General features: G+C 51.4%; 1 protein-coding gene across 1 annotated transcript; it reads right to left on the reverse strand.

Annotated features, from left to right (window-relative positions):
* Positions 1 to 2,585: 2,585 nt before the first annotated feature.
* Positions 2,586 to 22,120, reverse strand: LOC130340507 (prostaglandin F2 receptor negative regulator-like; the record flags this gene model as incomplete). The annotated part of the gene is given in 5 exon segments (XM_056554206.1): positions 2,586 to 3,437; positions 20,093 to 20,389; positions 20,464 to 20,571; positions 20,655 to 21,050; positions 21,722 to 22,120. Coding segments are annotated over 5 exon segments (1,370 nt in total), but the record flags the coding sequence as incomplete, so codon positions are not given.
* Positions 22,121 to 23,168: the final 1,048 nt, after the last annotated feature.

The following is a 23,168-nucleotide window of genomic DNA, read 5'->3' on the forward strand; positions in this document are numbered from 1 at the left end:
CCCGCGTCCAGACAAGATGGAGAATTCTTTGGTCCCATCATTCTGATGCTCTCAAAGTGAATTCTTCAAAGCTCCAAGATGGCCAAGACAGGTTCTCCTCCTATGTGATCATCTGCATATAAGACGTCATATGTATAGCTCAGGGTGAAATCCCATTAGTGTCCGATAGTGAGGATCCTGGGACACCTTAAGATTTCTGCCATATCAACAAAGAGAACACGAATACTCCTAATAAGGTGGTGAAGGAAACGGTAGAAGGAGAGTTGTCCACAAGCCCCGCCCTATTTCCCCAGAGTTCTCCATAAGTCCTACCTGCCCAGTCTCTTCTGATCTCCATAAGTCCTACCTGCCCAGAACCTGCTGAAGGTGGATTTGGCTGGTGCCCGGTTGCCCAGAAGGTCCTAGCTTCCATCAGAAGACGCATGGGCATATTCATCCTTGTAGAACGTCTACATGTTGGCAGCGCAGGACTCTATAGCAGCTCCGACTACTATCCCAGCGGCCCGTTCCCTGCATCTATGGTTGAGTCAGCCATCCGGAGACCTGTCCCAAGGAGACACAAAGTTCTGCTAAGTAGGTCCTTGAGGATAAATAAAAGGTTGTCTCTTCAGTTCTGCCAGGTGATCTCGGGCTTAAGGAGTTATCCGGAGATTCCTCTTCAAAAATCATTTCTGCTCCTTTATAGAAACCAGAGGACATGTTCGGGCTGGAGACAAAATATTAGAATCTCTGAGAGAATCCAGAGGAGTCGCCTTTCCCTATACTCCTGGGAGAAAGAGGCAAACCCAGACATCACCGGCTAATCGGGGAACCAGGCCGATCAACCCAATAGCAAGACCCAACCACAGGCTCCGGCAAGACGCCATTACAGCAGGAAGGGAACCTCCACGATGGTGCCGAGCTTCTTCAGACCCCAGGGTCACCTCGATGATCTAAAGAGGTTACCCCAGACTCCTCCTGTCCTCCTCCTAATGTTTTCTCTTTCTGAATCTGGAAAACCCTCTCTCTAAGGTCAGAGACTTTATAAGAAAAGGGGTAAAAGCAAAAACAAATCATCATCAGCAAAAACTTCAAGATGGAGTCTGTGAAGTCAGTAATCTCTTCTCTTCACAGCTACACAGGAATACAGGGAGGCCTCCATACCCAGAAATCGAAAAGACATCACAAATATCGCAGGGAGGCTATTAAAATAAGACTACTCCCCACCCCCATACTGGCTGCCCACTCCCATACTCCAGACAGGCTGCCCACTCCTCTCCCCCCCCCCCCCCCCCCATAGTCCAGACAGGCTGCCTCCTGCCTCCACTCATACTCCAGACAGGTTGACCCCCCCCCCCACCTCTCCCCATACTCCAGACAGGATGCCTCCCTCCCGCCCCCCCATGCTCCAGGCAGCCTGATCCCCTGACAATCACCCCCCCTCTCAGACAGGGACCATAAGATACAGAACACAGGCTGCCCCTCCCCCCAATCCAGACAGGCTGCCCCCACACTCCAGACAGGATGCCCCCCGCCTATCCCCATACTCCAGACAGGCTGCCCCCCCGCCTCTCCCCATACTCTAGACAGGCTGCCCCCCACCTCTCCCCATACTCCAGACAGGATGCCTCCCGCCTCTCCCCATACTCCAGACAGGATGCCTCCCGCCTCTCCCCATACTCCAGACAGGATGCCTCCCGCCTCTCCCCATACTCCAGACAGGATGCCTGCCGCCTCTCCCCATACTCCAGACAGGATGCCTCCCGCCTCTCCCCATACTCCAGACAGGATGCCTCCCGCCTCTCCCCATACTCCAGACAGGATGCCTCCCGCCTCTCCCCATACTCCAGACAGGATGCCTCCCGCCTCTCCCCATACTCCAGACAGGATGCCTCCCGCCTCTCCCCATACTCCAGACAGGATGCCTGCCGCCTCTCCCCATACTCCAGACAGGATGCCTCCCGCCTCTCCCCATACTCCAGACATGATGCCTCCCGCCTCTCCCCATACTCCAGACAGGATGCCTCCCGCCTCTCCCCATACTCCAGACAGGATGCCTCCCGCCTCTCCCCATACTCCAGACAGGATGCCTCCCGCCTCTCCCCATACTCCAGACAGGATGCCTCCCGCCTCTCCCCATACTCCAGACAGGATGCCTCCCGCCTCTCCCCATACTCCAGACAGGATGCCTCCCGCCTCTCCCCATACTCCAGACAGGATGCCTCCTTCCTCTCCCCATACTCCAGACAGGATGCCTCCTTCCTCTCCCCATACTCCAGACAGGATGCCTCCTTCCTCTCCCCATACTCCAGACAGGATGCCTCCCGCCTCTCCCCATACTCCAGACAGGATGCCTCCCGCCTCTCCCCATACTCCAGACAGAATGCCTCCCGCCTCTCCCCATACTCCAGACAGGATGCCTCCCGCCTCTCCCCATACTCCAGACAGGCTGCCCCCCACCTCTCCCCATACTCCAGACAGGCTGCCCCCCGCCTCTCCCCATACTCCAGGCAGCCTGATCCCCTGACAATCACCCCCCCCCCCCCTCTCAGGCGGCAGGGACCATACGATACAGAACAAACCCTGATGTAAAAAATAAAAGATTTTATTGCTTGGACGGAGTGAGAACAGAACACACCCACAATTTGGCGCTTCCCTCCTCCGCTGCTCAGGAGTGCAATTAAATCGTCTGCCATAGAAGACAAAGGGTTAACCTGGGGCCCGGAATTATGGCAGGGGCCTCAGGACGCAGTCTTTTGGAAGAAAAAGGAACATATAAAAATAAAGTAAAACTGCATTTCTAAAAACAATCACACTATGGAGAGGCCCTGCAGAGGCGTGTGCTTATGTCAGAGGCGTGTCCTAGGGGGAGGAGCCAGGTCACAGTGTGCGTGTGAGGCGCATTTATGGAACTGCCAAGTCACACGGCCGGGAATAACAACCCCATCTGCAGTTACGGGTCCTAGAAGTTGCAGAACTCCCCTGTATTGCATTGGTTCGGTCAACAGTCTGCGGCTCACATTATACATATGGGGCGAATCCATTCAGCAGTGCGGGGGGGGGGGGGTCATCACACGGGATGGGAACTTTGGAACTTATTGCTTTTTGGAGCAGGATGAGCGCCATCTGGCTGTCCCCCGCTGTACTGCAGTTATAGTTCTTATCCCAGGTGAGGTCAGTGCAGAGGGGGAGGAGTCGCTCGGTCCTCAGTGGTTTAATCGTCCTCCAGAAGAGTCACCCATCAGTCCTGCTGAAACCCCCCGATAAGAGTCCGCCGTCTCCCCCACGTCAGTCCATCTCCATGGACATGAGCCGCCGATGTTCTCTGCGCTTCTCCGGGACCGGCTGCGCCTTACAGCAAAACCGTGAACTGCAATATCCAATGAGGCAGGACAAGAGCCCCGCGAGCAGCGACAGGCCGACTCCAATCAGCAGTGGGTATCTGAAGGCGCTCAGCACTGCGGGGAACACAAAACACACAAGATCACTCTACAAGCAACAACAACACGCCACCTAGAGGACGGGACAGGAATGACAGATCTGCAGATCATACTACACCCCACCTAGAGGACGGGACAGGAATGACAGATCTGCAGATCATACTACACACCACCTAGAGGACGGGACAGGAATGACAGATCTGCAGATCATACTACACACCACCTAGAGGACGGGACAGGAATGACCGATCTGCAGATCATACTACACACCACCTAGAGGACGGGACAGGAATGAAAGATCATACTACACACCAACAAGAGGAGGGGAGAGGAATGACAGATCATACTACACACCACCTAGAGGACAGGACAGGAATGACCGATCTGCAGATCATACTACACACCACCTAGAGGCCGGGACAGGAATGACAGATCTGCAGATCATACTACACCCCACCTAGAGGACAGGACAGGAATGACCGATCTGCAGATCATACTACACACCACCTAGAGGCCGGGACAGGAATGACAGATCTGCAGATCATACTACACCCCACCTAGAGGACGAGACAGGAATGACAGATCTGCAGATCATACTACACACCACCTAGAGGAAGGGACAGGAATGACAGATCATACTACACACCACATAGAGGAGGGGACAGGAATGACAGATCTGCAGATCATACTGCACACCACCTAGAGGACAGGACAGGAATGACAGATCTGCAGATCATACTACACACCACCTAGAGGACGGGACAGGAATGACAGATCATACTACACACCACCTAGAGGCCAGGACAGGAATGACAGATCTGCAGATCATACTACACACCACCTAGAGGACGGGACAGGAATGACAGATCTGCAGATCATACTACACACCACCTAGAGGACGGGACAGGAATGACAGATCTGCAGATCATACTACACACCACCTAGAGGACGGGACAGGAATGACAGATCTGCAGATCATACTACACACCACCTAGAGGACGGGACAGGAATGACAGATCTGCAGATCATACTACACACCATCTAGAGGAGGGGACAGGAATGACAGATCTGCAGATCATTCTACACACCACCTAGAGGATGGGACAGGAATGACAGGTCTGCATATCATACTACACACCACCTAGAGGATGGGACAGGAATGACAGGTCTGCATATCATACTACACACCACCTAGAGGACGGGACAGGAATGACAGATCATACTACACACCACCTAGAGGACGAGACAGGAATGACAGATCTGCAGATCATTCTACACACCACCTAGAGGACGGGACAGGAATGACAGATCTGCAGATCATACTGCACACCACCTAGAGGAAGGGACAGGTATGACAGATCTGCTGATCATACTACACACCACCTAGAGGACGGGACAGGAATGACAGATCATACTACACACCACCTAGAGGACGGGACAGGAATGACAGATCTGCAGATCATTCTACACACCACCTAGAGGATGGGACAGGAATGACAGGTCTGCACATCATACTACACACCACCTAGAGGACGGGACAGGAATGACAGATCATACTACACACCACCTAGAGGACGGGACAGGAATGACAAATCTGCAGATCATACTACACACCACCTAGAGGACGGGACAGGAATGACAGATCATACTACACACCACCTAGAGGACGGGACAGGAATGACAGATCTGCAGATCATACTGCACAGCATCTAGAGGAAGGGACAGGTATGACAGGTCTGCAGATCATACTACACACCACCTAGAGGAAGGGACAGGTATGACAGATCTGCAGATCATACTACACACCACCTAGAGGAAGGGACAGGTATGACAGATCTGCAGATCATACTACACACCACCTAGAGGACGGGACAGGAATGACAGATCTGCAGATCATACTACACACCACCTAGAGGACGAGACAAGAATGACAGATCATACTACACATCAACTAGAGGACGGGACAGGAATGACAGATCTGCAGATCATACTACACACCACCTAGAGGACAGGACAGGAATGACCGATCATACTGCACACCACCTAGAGGACGGGACAGGAATGACCGATCATACTACACACCACCTAGAGGACGGGACAGGAATGACAGATCTGCAGATCATACTGCACACCACCTAGAGGATGGGACAGGAATGACAGATCATACTACACACCACCTAGAGGACGGGACAGGAATGACAGATCTGCAGATCATACTACACACCACCTAGAGGACGGGACAGGAATGACAGATCTGCAGATCATACTACACACCACCTAGAGGCCGACACAGGAATGACCGATCTGCAGATCATACTACACCCCACCTAGAGGACGAGACAGGAATGACAGATCTGCAGATCATACTACACGCCACCTAGAGGATGGGACAGGAATGACAGATCTGCAGATCATACTACACACCACCTAGAGGACGGGACAGGAATGACAGATCTGCAGATCATACTACACACCCCCTAGAGGACGGGACAGGAATGACAGATCTGCAGATCATACTACACACCACCTAGAGGACGGCACAGGAATGACAGATCATACTACACACCACCTAGAGGACAGGACAGGAATGACAGATCTGCAGATCATACTACACACCACCTAGAGGATGGGACAGGAATGACAGATCATACTACACACCACCTAGAGGACGGGACAGGAATGACAGATCTGCAGATCATACTGCAAACCACCTAGAGGATGGGACAAGAATGACAGATCATACTACACACCACCTAGAGGACAGGACAGGAATGACAGATCATACTACACACCACCTAGAGGACGGGACAGGAATGACAGATCATACTACACACCACCTAGAGGACGGGACAGGAATGACAAATCTGCAGATCATACTACACACCACCTAGAGGAAGGGACAGGTATGACAGATCTGCAGATCATACTACACACCACCTAGAGGACGGGACAGGAATGACAGATCTGCAGATCATACTGCACAGCATCTAGAGGAAGGGACAGGAATGAGATCTGCAGATCATACTACACACCACCTAGAGGACGGGACAGGAATGACAGATCTGCAGATCATACTACACACGCCCTAGAGGACGGGACAGGAATGACAGATCTGCAGATCATACTACACACCACCTAGAGGAAGGGACAGGTATGACCGATCTGCAGATCATACTACACACCACCTAGAGGAAGGGACAGGTATGACAGATCTGCAGATCATACTACACACCACCTAGAGGACGGGACAGAAATGACAGATCTGCAGATCATACTACACACCACCTAGAGGACGGGACAGGAATGACAGATCTGCAGATCATACTACACACCCCCTAGAGGACGGGACAGGAATGACAGATCTGCAGATCATACTACACACCACCTAGAGGACGGCACAGGAATGACAGATCATACTACACACCACCTAGAGGACAGGACAGGAATGACAGATCTGCAGATCATACTACACACCACCTAGAGGATGGGACAGGAATGACAGATCATACTACACACCACCTAGAGGACGGGACAGGAATGACAGATCTGCAGATCATACTACACACCACCTAGAGGACGGGACAGGAATGACAGATCATACTACACACCACCTAGAGGACAGGACAGGAATGACAGATCTGCAGATCATACTACACACCACCTAGAGGACGGGACAGGAATGACAGATCATACTACACACCACCTAGAGGACGGGACAGGAATGACAAATCTGCAGATCATACTACACACCACCTAGAGGACGGGACAGGAATGACAGATCTGCAGATCATACTGCACAGCATCTAGAGGAAGGGACAGGAATGAGATCTGCAGATCATACTACACACCCCCTAGAGGACGGGACAGGAATGACAGATCTGCAGATCATACTACACACCACCTAGAGGAAGGGACAGGTATGACCGATCTGCAGATCATACTACACACCACCTAGAGGAAGGGACAGGTATGACAGATCTGCAGATCATACTACACACCACCTAGAGGACGGGACAGGAATGACAGATCTGCAGATCATACTACACACCACCTAGAGGATGGGACAGGAATGACAGATCATACTACACACCACCTAGAGGCTGGGACAGGAATGACCGATCTGCAGATCATACTACACACCACCTAGAGGACGGGACAGGAATGACAGATCTGCAGATCATACTACACACCACCTAGAGGACGGGACAGGAATGACAGATCTGCAGATCATACTACACACCACCTAGAGGACGGGACAGGAATGACAGATCATACTACACACCCCCTAGAGGACTGGACAGGAATGACAGATCTGCAGATCATACTACACACCACCTAGAGGCCAGGACAGGAATGACAGATCTGCAGATCATACTACACACCACCTAGAGGACGGGACAGGAATGACAGATCTGCAGATCATACTACACACCACCTAGAGGAGGGGACAGGAATGACAGGTCTGCAGATCATACTGCACAGCATCTAGAGGAAGGGACAGGAATGAGATATGCAGATCATACTACACACCACCTAGAGGACGGGACAGGAATGACAGATCTGCAGATCATACTACACACCACCTAGAGGACGGGACAGGAATGACAGATCTGCAGATCATTCTACACACCACCTAGAGGATGGGACAGGAATGACAGATCTGCAGATCATACTACACACCACCTAGAGGACGGGACAGGAATGAAAGATCATACTACACACCACCTAGAGGAAGGGACAGGTATGACAGATCTGCAGATCATACTACACACCACCTAGAGGAAGGGACAGGTATGAGATCTGCAGATCATACTACACACCACCTAGAGGACGGGACAGGAATGACAGATCTGCAGATCATACTACACACCACCTAGAGGACGGGACAGGAATGATAGATCTGCAGATCATACTACACACCACCTAGAGGACGGCACAGGAATGACAGATCATATTACACACCAACAAGAGGAGGGGAGAGGAATGACAGATCTGCAGATCATACTGCACACCACCTAGAGGACGGGACAGGAATGACAGATCATACTACACACCACCTAGAGGAGGGGACAGGAATGACAGGTCTGCAGATCATACTGCACAGCATCTAGAGGAAGGGACAGGAATGAGATATGCAGATCATACTACACACCACCTAGAGGACGGGACAGGAATGACAGATCTGCAGATCATACTACACACCCCCTAGAGGAAGAGACAGGTATGACAGATCTGCAGATCATACTACACACCACCTAGAGGAAGGGACAGGTATGACAGATCTGCAGATCATACTACACACCACCTAGAGGAAGGGACAGGAATGACAGATCTGCAGATCATACTACACACCACCTAGAGGAAGGGACAGGTATGACAGATCTGCAGATCATACTACACACCACCTAGAGGACGGGACAGGAATGACAGATCTGCAGATCATACTACACACCACCTAGAGGAAGGGACAGGTATGACAGATCTGCAGATCATACTACACACCCCCTAGAGGACGGGACAGGAATGACCGATCATACTACACACCACCTAGAGGACGGCACAGGAATGACAGATCATACTACACACCACCTAGAGGAAGGGACAGGAATGACAGATCTGCAGATCATACTACACACCACCTAGAGGACGAGACAGGAATGACAGATCATACTACACACCACCTAGAGGATGGGACAGGAATGACAGGTCTGCACATCATACTACACACCACCTAGAGGACGGCACAGGAATGACCGATCATACTACACACCACCTAGAGGACGGGACAGGAATGACAGATCTGCAGATCATACTACACACCACCTAGAGGTAGGGACAGGTATGACAGATCTGCAAATCATACTACACACCACCTAGAGGAAGGGACAGGTATGAGATTTGCAGATCATACTACACACCACCTAGAGGAAGGGACAGGTATGACAGATCTGCAGATCATACTACACACCACCTAGAGGAAGGGACAGGTATGAGATTTGCAGATCATACTACACACCACCTAGAGGAAGGGACAGGTATGACAGATCTGCAGATCATACTACACACCACCTAGAGGACGGGACAGGAATGACAGATCTGCAGATCATACTACACACCCCCTAGAGGAAGGGACAGGTATGACAGATCTGCAGATCATACTACACACCACCTAGAGGACGGGACAGGAATGACAGATCTGCAGATCATACTACACACCACCTAGAGGAAGGGACAGGTATGAGATTTGCAGATCATACTACACACCACCTAGAGGAAGGGACAGGAATGACAGATCTGCAGATCATACTACACACCATCTAGAGGAGGGGACAGGAATGACAGATCTGCAGATCATTCTACACACCACCTAGAGGATGGGACAGGAATGACAGGTCTGCATATCATACTACACACCACCTAGAGGATGGGACAGGAATGACAGGTCTGCATATCATACTACACACCACCTAGAGGACGGGACAGGAATGACAGATCATACTACACACCACCTAGAGGACGAGACAGGAATGACAGATCTGCAGATCATTCTACACACCACCTAGAGGACGGGACAGGAATGACAGATCTGCAGATCATACTGCACACCACCTAGAGGAAGGGACAGGTATGACAGATCTGCTGATCATACTACACACCACCTAGAGGACGGGACAGGAATGACAGATCATACTACACACCACCTAGAGGACGGGACAGGAATGACAGATCTGCAGATCATTCTACACACCACCTAGAGGATGGGACAGGAATGACAGGTCTGCACATCATACTACACACCACCTAGAGGACGGGACAGGAATGACAGATCATACTACACACCACCTAGAGGACGGGACAGGAATGACAAATCTGCAGATCATACTACACACCACCTAGAGGACGGGACAGGAATGACAGATCATACTACACACCACCTAGAGGACGGGACAGGAATGACAGATCTGCAGATCATACTGCACAGCATCTAGAGGAAGGGACAGGTATGACAGGTCTGCAGATCATACTACACACCCCCTAGAGGACGGGACAGGAATGACCGATCATACTACACACCACCTAGAAGACGGGACAGGAATGACAGATCTGCAGATCATACTACACACCACCTAGAGGAAGGGACAGGTATGACAGATCTGCAGATCATACTACACACCACCTAGAGGACGGGACAGGAATGACAGATCTGCAGATCATACTGCACAGCATCTAGAGGAAGGGACAGGAATGAGATCTGCAGATCATACTACACACCACCTAGAGGACGGGACAGGAATGACAGATCTGCAGATCATACTACACACGCCCTAGAGGACGGGACAGGAATGACAGATCTGCAGATCATACTACACACCACCTAGAGGAAGGGACAGGTATGACCGATCTGCAGATCATACTACACACCACCTAGAGGAAGGGACAGGTATGACAGATCTGCAGATCATACTACACACCACCTAGAGGACGGGACAGAAATGACAGATCTGCAGATCATACTACACACCACCTAGAGGACGGGACAGGAATGACAGATCTGCAGATCATACTACACACCCCCTAGAGGACGGGACAGGAATGACAGATCTGCAGATCATACTACACACCACCTAGAGGACGGCACAGGAATGACAGATCATACTACACACCACCTAGAGGACAGGACAGGAATGACAGATCTGCAGATCATACTACACACCACCTAGAGGATGGGACAGGAATGACAGATCATACTACACACCACCTAGAGGACGGGACAGGAATGACAGATCTGCAGATCATACTACACACCACCTAGAGGACGGGACAGGAATGACAGATCATACTACACACCACCTAGAGGACAGGACAGGAATGACAGATCTGCAGATCATACTACACACCACCTAGAGGACGGGACAGGAATGACAGATCATACTACACACCACCTAGAGGACGGGACAGGAATGACAAATCTGCAGATCATACTACACACCACCTAGAGGACGGGACAGGAATGACAGATCTGCAGATCATACTGCACAGCATCTAGAGGAAGGGACAGGAATGAGATCTGCAGATCATACTACACACCCCCTAGAGGACGGGACAGGAATGACAGATCTGCAGATCATACTACACACCACCTAGAGGAAGGGACAGGTATGACCGATCTGCAGATCATACTACACACCACCTAGAGGAAGGGACAGGTATGACAGATCTGCAGATCATACTACACACCACCTAGAGGACGGGACAGGAATGACAGATCTGCAGATCATACTACACACCACCTAGAGGATGGGACAGGAATGACAGATCATACTACACACCACCTAGAGGCTGGGACAGGAATGACCGATCTGCAGATCATACTACACACCACCTAGAGGACGGGACAGGAATGACAGATCTGCAGATCATACTACACACCACCTAGAGGACGGGACAGGAATGACAGATCTGCAGATCATACTACACACCACCTAGAGGACGGGACAGGAATGACAGATCATACTACACACCCCCTAGAGGACTGGACAGGAATGACAGATCTGCAGATCATACTACACACCACCTAGAGGCCAGGACAGGAATGACAGATCTGCAGATCATACTACACACCACCTAGAGGACGGGACAGGAATGACAGATCTGCAGATCATACTACACACCACCTAGAGGAGGGGACAGGAATGACAGGTCTGCAGATCATACTGCACAGCATCTAGAGGAAGGGACAGGAATGAGATATGCAGATCATACTACACACCACCTAGAGGACGGGACAGGAATGACAGATCTGCAGATCATACTACACACCACCTAGAGGACGGGACAGGAATGACAGATCTGCAGATCATTCTACACACCACCTAGAGGATGGGACAGGAATGACAGATCTGCAGATCATACTACACACCACCTAGAGGACGGGACAGGAATGAAAGATCATACTACACACCACCTAGAGGAAGGGACAGGTATGACAGATCTGCAGATCATACTACACACCACCTAGAGGAAGGGACAGGTATGAGATCTGCAGATCATACTACACACCACCTAGAGGACGGGACAGGAATGACAGATCTGCAGATCATACTACACACCACCTAGAGGACGGGACAGGAATGATAGATCTGCAGATCATACTACACACCACCTAGAGGACGGCACAGGAATGACAGATCATATTACACACCAACAAGAGGAGGGGAGAGGAATGACAGATCTGCAGATCATACTGCACACCACCTAGAGGACGGGACAGGAATGACAGATCATACTACACACCACCTAGAGGAGGGGACAGGAATGACAGGTCTGCAGATCATACTGCACAGCATCTAGAGGAAGGGACAGGAATGAGATATGCAGATCATACTACACACCACCTAGAGGACGGGACAGGAATGACAGATCTGCAGATCATACTACACACCCCCTAGAGGAAGAGACAGGTATGACAGATCTGCAGATCATACTACACACCACCTAGAGGAAGGGACAGGTATGACAGATCTGCAGATCATACTACACACCACCTAGAGGAAGGGACAGGAATGACAGATCTGCAGATCATACTACACACCACCTAGAGGAAGGGACAGGTATGACAGATCTGCAGATCATACTACACACCACCTAGAGGACGGGACAGGAATGACAGATCTGCAGATCATACTACACACCACCTAGAGGAAGGGACAGGTATGACAGATCTGCAGATCATACTACACACCCCCTAGAGGACGGGACAGGAATGACCGATCATACTACACACCACCTAGAGGACGGCACAGGAATGACAGATCATACTACACACCACCTAGAGGAAGGGACAGGAATGACAGATCTGCAGATCATACTACACACCACCTAGAGGACGAGACAGGAATGACAGATCATACTACACACCACCTAGAGGATGGGACAGGAATGACAGGTCTGCACATCATACTACACACCACCTAGAGGACGGCACAGGAATGACCGATCATACTACACACCACCTAGAGGACGGGACAGGAATGACAGATCTGCAGATCATACTACACACCACCTAGAGGTAGGGACAGGTATGACAGATCTGCAAATCATACTACACACCACCTAGAGGAAGGGACAGGTATGAGATTTGCAGATCATACTACACACCACCTAGAGGAAGGGACAGGTATGACAGATCTGCAGATCATACTACACACCACCTAGAGGAAGGGACAGGTATGAGATTTGCAGATCATACTACACACCACCTAGAGGAAGGGACAGGTATGACAGATCTGCAGATCATACTACACACCACCTAGAGGACGGGACAGGAATGACAGATCTGCAGATCATACTACACACCCCCTAGAGGAAGGGACAGGTATGACAGATCTGCAGATCATACTACACACCACCTAGAGGACGGGACAGGAATGACAGATCTGCAGATCATACTACACACCACCTAGAGGAAGGGACAGGTATGAGATTTGCAGATCATACTACACACCACCTAGAGGAAGGGACAGGAATGACAGATCTGCAGATCATACTACACACCATCTAGAGGAGGGGACAGGAATGACAGATCTGCAGATCATTCTACACACCACCTAGAGGATGGGACAGGAATGACAGGTCTGCATATCATACTACACACCACCTAGAGGATGGGACAGGAATGACAGGTCTGCATATCATACTACACACCACCTAGAGGACGGGACAGGAATGACAGATCATACTACACACCACCTAGAGGACGAGACAGGAATGACAGATCTGCAGATCATTCTACACACCACCTAGAGGACGGGACAGGAATGACAGATCTGCAGATCATACTGCACACCACCTAGAGGAAGGGACAGGTATGACAGATCTGCTGATCATACTACACACCACCTAGAGGACGGGACAGGAATGACAGATCATACTACACACCACCTAGAGGACGGGACAGGAATGACAGATCTGCAGATCATTCTACACACCACCTAGAGGATGGGACAGGAATGACAGGTCTGCACATCATACTACACACCACCTAGAGGACGGGACAGGAATGACAGATCATACTACACACCACCTAGAGGACGGGACAGGAATGACAAATCTGCAGATCATACTACACACCACCTAGAGGACGGGACAGGAATGACAGATCATACTACACACCACCTAGAGGACGGGACAGGAATGACAGATCTGCAGATCATACTGCACAGCATCTAGAGGAAGGGACAGGTATGACAGGTCTGCAGATCATACTACACACCCCCTAGAGGACGGGACAGGAATGACCGATCATACTACACACCACCTAGAAGACGGGACAGGAATGACAGATCTGCAGATCATACTACACACCACCTAGAGGAAGGGACAGGTATGACAGATCTGCAGATCATACTACACACCACCTAGAGGAAGGGACAGGTATGACAGATCTGCAGATCATACTACACACCACCTAGAGGAAGGGACAGGTATGACAGATCTGCAGATCATACTACACACCACCTAGAGGACGGGACAGGAATGACAGATCTGCAGATCATACTACACACCACCTAGAGGACGAGACAAGAATGACAGATCATACTACACATCAACTAGAGGACGGGACAGGAATGACAGATCTGCAGATCATACTACACACCACCTAGAGGACAGGACAGGAATGACCGATCATACTGCACACCACCTAGAGGACGGGACAGGAATGACCGATCATACTACACACCACCTAGAGGACGGGACAGGAATGACAGATCTGCAGATCATACTGCACACCACCTAGAGGATGGGACAGGAATGACAGATCATACTACACACCACCTAGAGGACGGGACAGGAATGACAGATCTGCAGATCATACTACACACCACCTAGAGGACGGGACAGGAATGACAGATCTGCAGATCATACTACACACCACCTAGAGGCCGGCACAGGAATGACCGATCTGCAGATCATACTACACCCCACCTAGAGGACGAGACAGGAATGACAGATCTGCAGATCATACTACACGCCACCTAGAGGATGGGACAGGAATGACAGATCTGCAGATCATACTACACACCACCTAGAGGACGGGACAGGAATGACAGATCTGCAGATCATACTACACACCCCCTAGAGGACGGGACAGGAATGACAGATCTGCAGATCATACTACACACCACCTAGAGGACGGCACAGGAATGACAGATCATACTACACACCACCTAGAGGACAGGACAGGAATGACAGATCTGCAGATCATACTACACACCACCTAGAGGATGGGACAGGAATGACAGATCATACTACACACCACCTAGAGGACGGGACAGGAATGACAGATCTGCAGATCATACTGCACACCACCTAGAGGATGGGACAAGAATGACAGATCATACTACACACCACCTAGAGGACAGGACAGGAATGACAGATCATACTACACACCACCTAGAGGACGGGACAGGAATGACAGATCATACTACACACCACCTAGAGGACGGGACAGGAATGACAAATCTGCAGATCATACTACACACCACCTAGAGGAAGGGACAGGTATGACAGATCTGCAGATCATACTACACACCACCTAGAGGACGGGACAGGAATGACAGATCTGCAGATCATACTGCACAGCATCTAGAGGAAGGGACAGGAATGAGATCTGCAGATCATACTACACACCACCTAGAGGACGGGACAGGAATGACAGATCTGCAGATCATACTACACACGCCCTAGAGGACGGGACAGGAATGACAGATCTGCAGATCATACTACACACCACCTAGAGGAAGGGACAGGTATGACCGATCTGCAGATCATACTACACACCACCTAGAGGAAGGGACAGGTATGACAGATCTGCAGATCATACTACACACCACCTAGAGGACGGGACAGAAATGACAGATCTGCAGATCATACTACACACCACCTAGAGGACGGGACAGGAATGACAGATCTGCAGATCATACTACACACCCCCTAGAGGACGGGACAGGAATGACAGATCTGCAGATCATACTACACACCACCTAGAGGACGGCACAGGAATGACAGATCATACTACACACCACCTAGAGGACAGGACAGGAATGACAGATCTGCAGATCATACTACACACCACCTAGAGGATGGGACAGGAATGACAGATCATACTACACACCACCTAGAGGACGGGACAGGAATGACAGATCTGCAGATCATACTACACACCACCTAGAGGACGGGACAGGAATGACAGATCATACTACACACCACCTAGAGGACAGGACAGGAATGACAGATCTGCAGATCATACTACACACCACCTAGAGGACGGGACAGGAATGACAGATCATACTACACACCACCTAGAGGACGGGACAGGAATGACAAATCTGCAGATCATACTACACACCACCTAGAGGACGGGACAGGAATGACAGATCTGCAGATCATACTGCACAGCATCTAGAGGAAGGGACAGGAATGAGATCTGCAGATCATACTACACACCCCCTAGAGGACGGGACAGGAATGACAGATCTGCAGATCATACTACACACCACCTAGAGGAAGGGACAGGTATGACCGATCTGCAGATCATACTACACACCACCTAGAGGAAGGGACAGGTATGACAGATCTGCAGATCATACTACACACCACCTAGAGGACGGGACAGGAATGACAGATCTGCAGATCATACTACACACCACCTAGAGGATGGGACAGGAATGACAGATCATACTACACACCACCTAGAGGCTGGGACAGGAATGACCGATCTGCAGATCATACTACACACCACCTAGAGGACGGGACAGGAATGACAGATCTGCAGATCATACTACACACCACCTAGAGGACGGGACAGGAATGACAGATCTGCAGATCATACTACACACCACCTAGAGGACGGGACAGGAATGACAGATCATACTACACACCCCCTAGAGGACTGGACAGGAATGACAGATCTGCAGATCATACTACACACCACCTAGAGGCCAGGACAGGAATGACAGATCTGCAGATCATACTACACACCACCTAGAGGACGGGACAGGAATGACAGATCTGCAGATCATACTACACACCACCTAGAGGAGGGGACAGGAATGACAGGTCTGCAGATCATACTGCACAGCATCTAGAGGAAGGGACAGGAATGAGATATGCAGATCATACTACACACCACCTAGAGGACGGGACAGGAATGACAGATCTGCAGATCATACTACACACCACCTAGAGGACGGGACAGGAATGACAGATCTGCAGATCATTCTACACACCACCTAGAGGATGGGACAGGAATGACAGATCTGCAGATCATACTACACACCACCTAGAGGACGGGACAGGAATGAAAGATCATACTACACACCACCTAGAGGAAGGGACAGGTATGACAGATCTGCAGATCATACTACACACCACCTAGAGGAAGGGACAGGTATGAGATCTGCAGATCATACTACACACCACCTAGAGGACGGGACAGGAATGACAGATCTGCAGATCATACTACACACCACCTAGAGGACGGGACAGGAATGATAGATCTGCAGATCATACTACACACCACCTAGAGGACGGCACAGGAATGACAGATCATATTACACACCAACAAGAGGAGGGGAGAGGAATGACAGATCTGCAGATCATACTGCACACCACCTAGAGGACGGGACAGGAATGACAGATCATACTACACACCACCTAGAGGAGGGGACAGGAATGACAGGTCTGCAGATCATACTGCACAGCATCTAGAGGAAGGGACAGGAATGAGATATGCAGATCATACTACACACCACCTAGAGGACGGGACAGGAATGACAGATCTGCAGATCATACTACACACCCCCTAGAGGAAGAGACAGGTATGACAGATCTGCAGATCATACTACACACCACCTAGAGGAAGGGACAGGTATGACAGATCTGCAGATCATACTACACACCACCTAGAGGAAGGGACAGGAATGACAGATCTGCAGATCATACTACACACCACCTAGAGGAAGGGACAGGTATGACAGATCTGCAGATCATACTACACACCACCTAGAGGACGGGACAGGAATGACAGATCTGCAGATCATACTACACACCACCTAGAGGAAGGGACAGGTATGACAGATCTGCAGATCATACTACACACCCCCTAGAGGACGGGACAGGAATGACCGATCATACTACACACCACCTAGAGGACGGCACAGGAATGACAGATCATACTACACACCACCTAGAGGAAGGGACAGGAATGACAGATCTGCAGATCATACTACACACCACCTAGAGGACGAGACAGGAATGACAGATCATACTACACACCACCTAGAGGATGGGACAGGAATGACAGGTCTGCACATCATACTACACACCACCTAGAGGACGGCACAGGAATGACCGATCATACTACACACCACCTAGAGGACGGGACAGGAATGACAGATCTGCAGATCATACTACACACCACCTAGAGGTAGGGACAGGTATGACAGATCTGCAAATCATACTACACACCACCTAGAGGAAGGGACAGGTATGAGATTTGCAGATCATACTACACACCACCTAGAGGAAGGGACAGGTATGACAGATCTGCAGATCATACTACACACCACCTAGAGGAAGGGACAGGTATGAGATTTGCAGATCATACTACACACCACCTAGAGGAAGGGACAGGTATGACAGATCTGCAGATCATACTACACACCACCTAGAGGACGGGACAGGAATGACAGATCTGCAGATCATACTACACACCCCCTAGAGGAAGGGACAGGTATGACAGATCTGCAGATCATACTACACACCACCTAGAGGACGGGACAGGAATGACAGATCTGCAGATCATACTACACACCACCTAGAGGAAGGGACAGGTATGAGATTTGCAGATCATACTACACACCACCTAGAGGAAGGGACAGGTATGAGATTTGCAGATCATACTACACACCCCCTAGAGGAAGGGACAGGTATGAGATTTGCAGATCATACTACACACCACCTAGAGGACGGGACAGGAATGACAGATCTGCAGATCATACTACACACCACCTAGAGGAAGGGACAGGTATGAGATTTGCAGATCATACTACACACCACCTAGAGGAAGGGACAGGTATGACAGATCTGCAGATCATACTACACACCACCTAGAGGACGGGACAGGAATGACAGATCTGCAGATCATACTACACACCCCCTAGAGGAAGGGACAGGTATGACAGATCTGCAGATCATACTACACACCACCTAGAGGACGGGACAGGAATGACAGATCTGCAGATCATACTACACACCACCTAGAGGAAGGGACAGGTATGAGATTTGCAGATCATACTACACACCACCTAGAGGAAGGGACAGGTATGAGATTTGCAGATCATACTACACACCCCCTAGAGGAAGGGACAGGTATGAGATTTGCAGATCATACTACACACCACCTAGAGGACGGGACAGGAATGACAGATCTGCAGATCATACTACACACCACCTAGAGGCCAGGAACCTCCTACACATTCACTTCAGGTGCTTATATAGAGCCAGCAGGGGGCAGTGCTGTTTGATTATTTGGACACGGGGGCTTTGACTGGGGTTATGTGGGTCCTCAGGACAGGGGGCACTCACACTTACACCCCTCTCCAATCACTTACAGTCCATCTTGACATTTAGTGACATCATGGTGGAGGTGATTGTCTCCTGTCTGCTCCATCCACCCTCTCCGCTCCGCACCCATGGGGTCACAGTGCAGTAATGGCCGCCGGCGTCCTCGTCCTCGCAGCCGTACACTCGCAGCCTGTACTCCATGTCGCTGACCCGTTCCAGGGACACCTCGCTGCTGCTGTTTCTCTGGTTGTGTCGGACCTGAGCGTTGCGATCCACAGCTGCCAGGAAAGCGGAGGAACCGCCCGCTCTCTGCACAAACCAAGACACCTCGAATGCCATGTCATCTGTAAGACAAGAGGGGTGAGGGGCTGCACTATACGCCATGTACTTAACGTGGTCACATGTTCAGGAGCATTACCTGGATCCACAGCCGGACCATCTATGGTGATGATACACCAGAACTCCGATCGGTCACCGCGATACACGCTCAGGCTGTCCGATCGTGCAGTGACATTAAACACTGGACCTGATGGGAGGTAGGTGAACTGAGGGTTAAATGCCTCTTACATGGCGGTATGTTATAGTCCCGCCCCCTTGCTGTCTCCTTACCTGAAGTCTGGAACTCGAGGCGCACAGAGTTGCTGGTCTTGTTCAGCGCCATCCTCCAGGCCCCGCCTCCTCCCTGCGTCCATGCCGCAATCTCACACTGGTAGGCGCCAACGTCCTGGCTCTGCGCCTGGTACAGTCTGAACAGGTAGGCGCCCTCTTTACCCTTCTCCAGCATGGTGCTGCTGACCGCGCTCGGCCTCCGCCGTATCACCCCGTCGCGGCTCAGCGTGATCACAGAGATGGGGGCTGCATTCTCCTGGGGGGGTCTCAGTGTCACCTGAACAGAATACTGAGGGGACGGAAGGTTCTGCGGCTGCACCGTGCAGATCATCTCAAACGTTCCTCCAGCCACGGACACCATCTTTAACAGCCGCGCGTCCACCATGATGGAAGAGCCTGCAGAGAAAACGGGGGGTCACGTCTCCCACAATGCACCGCACCAGAGGAGGCCTACTACATATAACAGCTAGGAGGCGGCAGTGAGGGCGCACACATATGGATGGGACTGAACTAGGAGACATCGGGCTCTGGAGGAATAAGACCTAAAGTAACAGCAGAATATAGAGTGCAGCTCTGGAGAATAAGACATGATGTGACAGCAGAATAGTGAGTGCAGCTCTGGAGAAGAAGACATGATGTGACAGCAGAATAGTGAGTGCAGCTCTGGAGGATAAGACATGATGTGACAGCAGAATAGTGAGTGCAGCTATGGAGAATAAGACATGATGTGACAGCAGAATAGTGAGTGCAGCTCTGGAGAAGAAGACAAGATGTAATAGCAGAATAGTGAGTGCAGCTCTGGAGGATAAGACATGATGTGACAGCAGAATAGTGAGTGCAGCTATGGAGAATAAGACATGATGTGACAGCAGAATAGTGAGTGCAGCTCTGGAGAAGAAGACATGATGTAATAGCAGAATAGTGAGTGCAGCTCTGGAGAAGAAGACATGATGTGACAGCAGAATAGTGAGTGCAGCTCTGGAGAATAAGACATGATGTGACAGCAGAATAGTGAGTGCAGCTCTGGAGGATAAGACATGATGTGTGAATGGAGGATAACCCTTTACCTTCGGACACCCAGGAGAGTGTGGCGGGTGCAGACATCTTCTCGGCGGTGGGGCTCCAGCTGTTGTTGCGTAGTTGCCTCCAGCTGGTGCCCGTGCAGTGGTAGCCTCCCTTGTCCTCCTCTGATGTCCACTGTATACGCAGCACAAAGGTCTGGGGCCCCCGGCGGGAAAGGATCAGCTCCCCCTTCTCCACCCGCTGCTGGTAGGTGGCCCCAGCCCGCAAGCTTCCCTCCTGATCCAGGGCCCCCACCAGGATCGGAGAGCTGATCCCATGGGATGGAGTGAAATACCAGGACACAGACAGGTGGGGGCCCCCACTCATCAGACACAGCAACTCTGAGGGCTCCTCCGCCACCTGGGGGGCCACAGAAATGTTCAAGGACACCTCCAGGTCCGGGGCTGAGGGACAACACAAAAGATGGTGAGAAGGAGCAGAGAAGGAGCAGAGGAGGAGCAGAGGAGGAGCAGAGGAGGAGAGAGGGAGAGAAGGAGCAGAGGAGGAGAGAGGGAGAGAAGGAGCAGAGGAGGAGAGAAGGAGCAGAGGAGGAGAGAGGGAGAGAAGGAGCAGAGGAGGAGAGAAGGAGCAGAGGAGGAGAGAGGGAGAGAAGGAGCAGAGGAGGAGAGAAGGAGCAGAGGAGGAGAGAGGGAGAGAAGGAGCAGAGGAGGAGAGAGGGAGAGAAGGAGCAGAGGAGGAGAGAAGGAGCAGAGGAGGAGAGAAGGAGCAGAGGAGGAGAGAAGGAGCAGAGGAGGAGAGAAGGAGCAGAGGAGAGGGGGAGCAAGGAGAGGAGCAGAGGAGAGGTGAGGAGAGGGGGAGCAAGGAGAGGAGCAGAGGAGAGGTGAGGAGAGAAGGAGCAGAGGAGAGAAGGAGCAGAGGAGAGAAGGAGCAGAGGAGAGGTGAGGAGAGAAGGAGCAGAGGAGAGGGGAGAAGGGAGCAGGGGAGGAGAGAAGGAGCAGAGGAGAGGGGAGAAGGGAGCAGGGGAGGAGCAGAGGAGAGGGGAGAAGGGAGCAGGGGAGGAGAGGAGGAGCAGGGGAGAAGGGGAGGAGCAGGGGAGAAGGGAGCAGGGGAGGAGAGGAGGAGCAGGGGAGAAGGGAGCAGGGGAGGAGAGGAGGAGCAGGGGAGAAGGGAGCAGGGGAGGAGAGGAGGAGCAGGGGAGAAGGGAGCAGGGGAGGAGAGGAGGAGCAGGGGAGAAGGGAGCAGGGGAGGAGAGGAGGAGCAGGGGAGAAGGGAGCAGGGGAGGAGAGGAGGAGCAGGGGAGAAGGGAGCAGGGGAGGAGAGGAGGAGCAGGGGAGAAGGGAGCAGGGGAGGAGAGGAGGAGCAGGGGAGAAGGGAGCAGGGGAGGAGAGGAGGAGCAGGGGAGAAGGGAGCAGGGGAGGAGAGGAGAGGAGGAGGAGAGGGAGAAGGGAGCAGGGGAGAAGAGGGGGAGCGAGGGGGAGCAGAGGAGCGAGG

This window comes from Hyla sarda, unplaced genomic scaffold (assembly GCF_029499605.1).
Source record: "Hyla sarda isolate aHylSar1 unplaced genomic scaffold, aHylSar1.hap1 scaffold_596, whole genome shotgun sequence".
NCBI lineage: Eukaryota > Metazoa > Chordata > Amphibia > Anura > Hylidae > Hyla > Hyla sarda.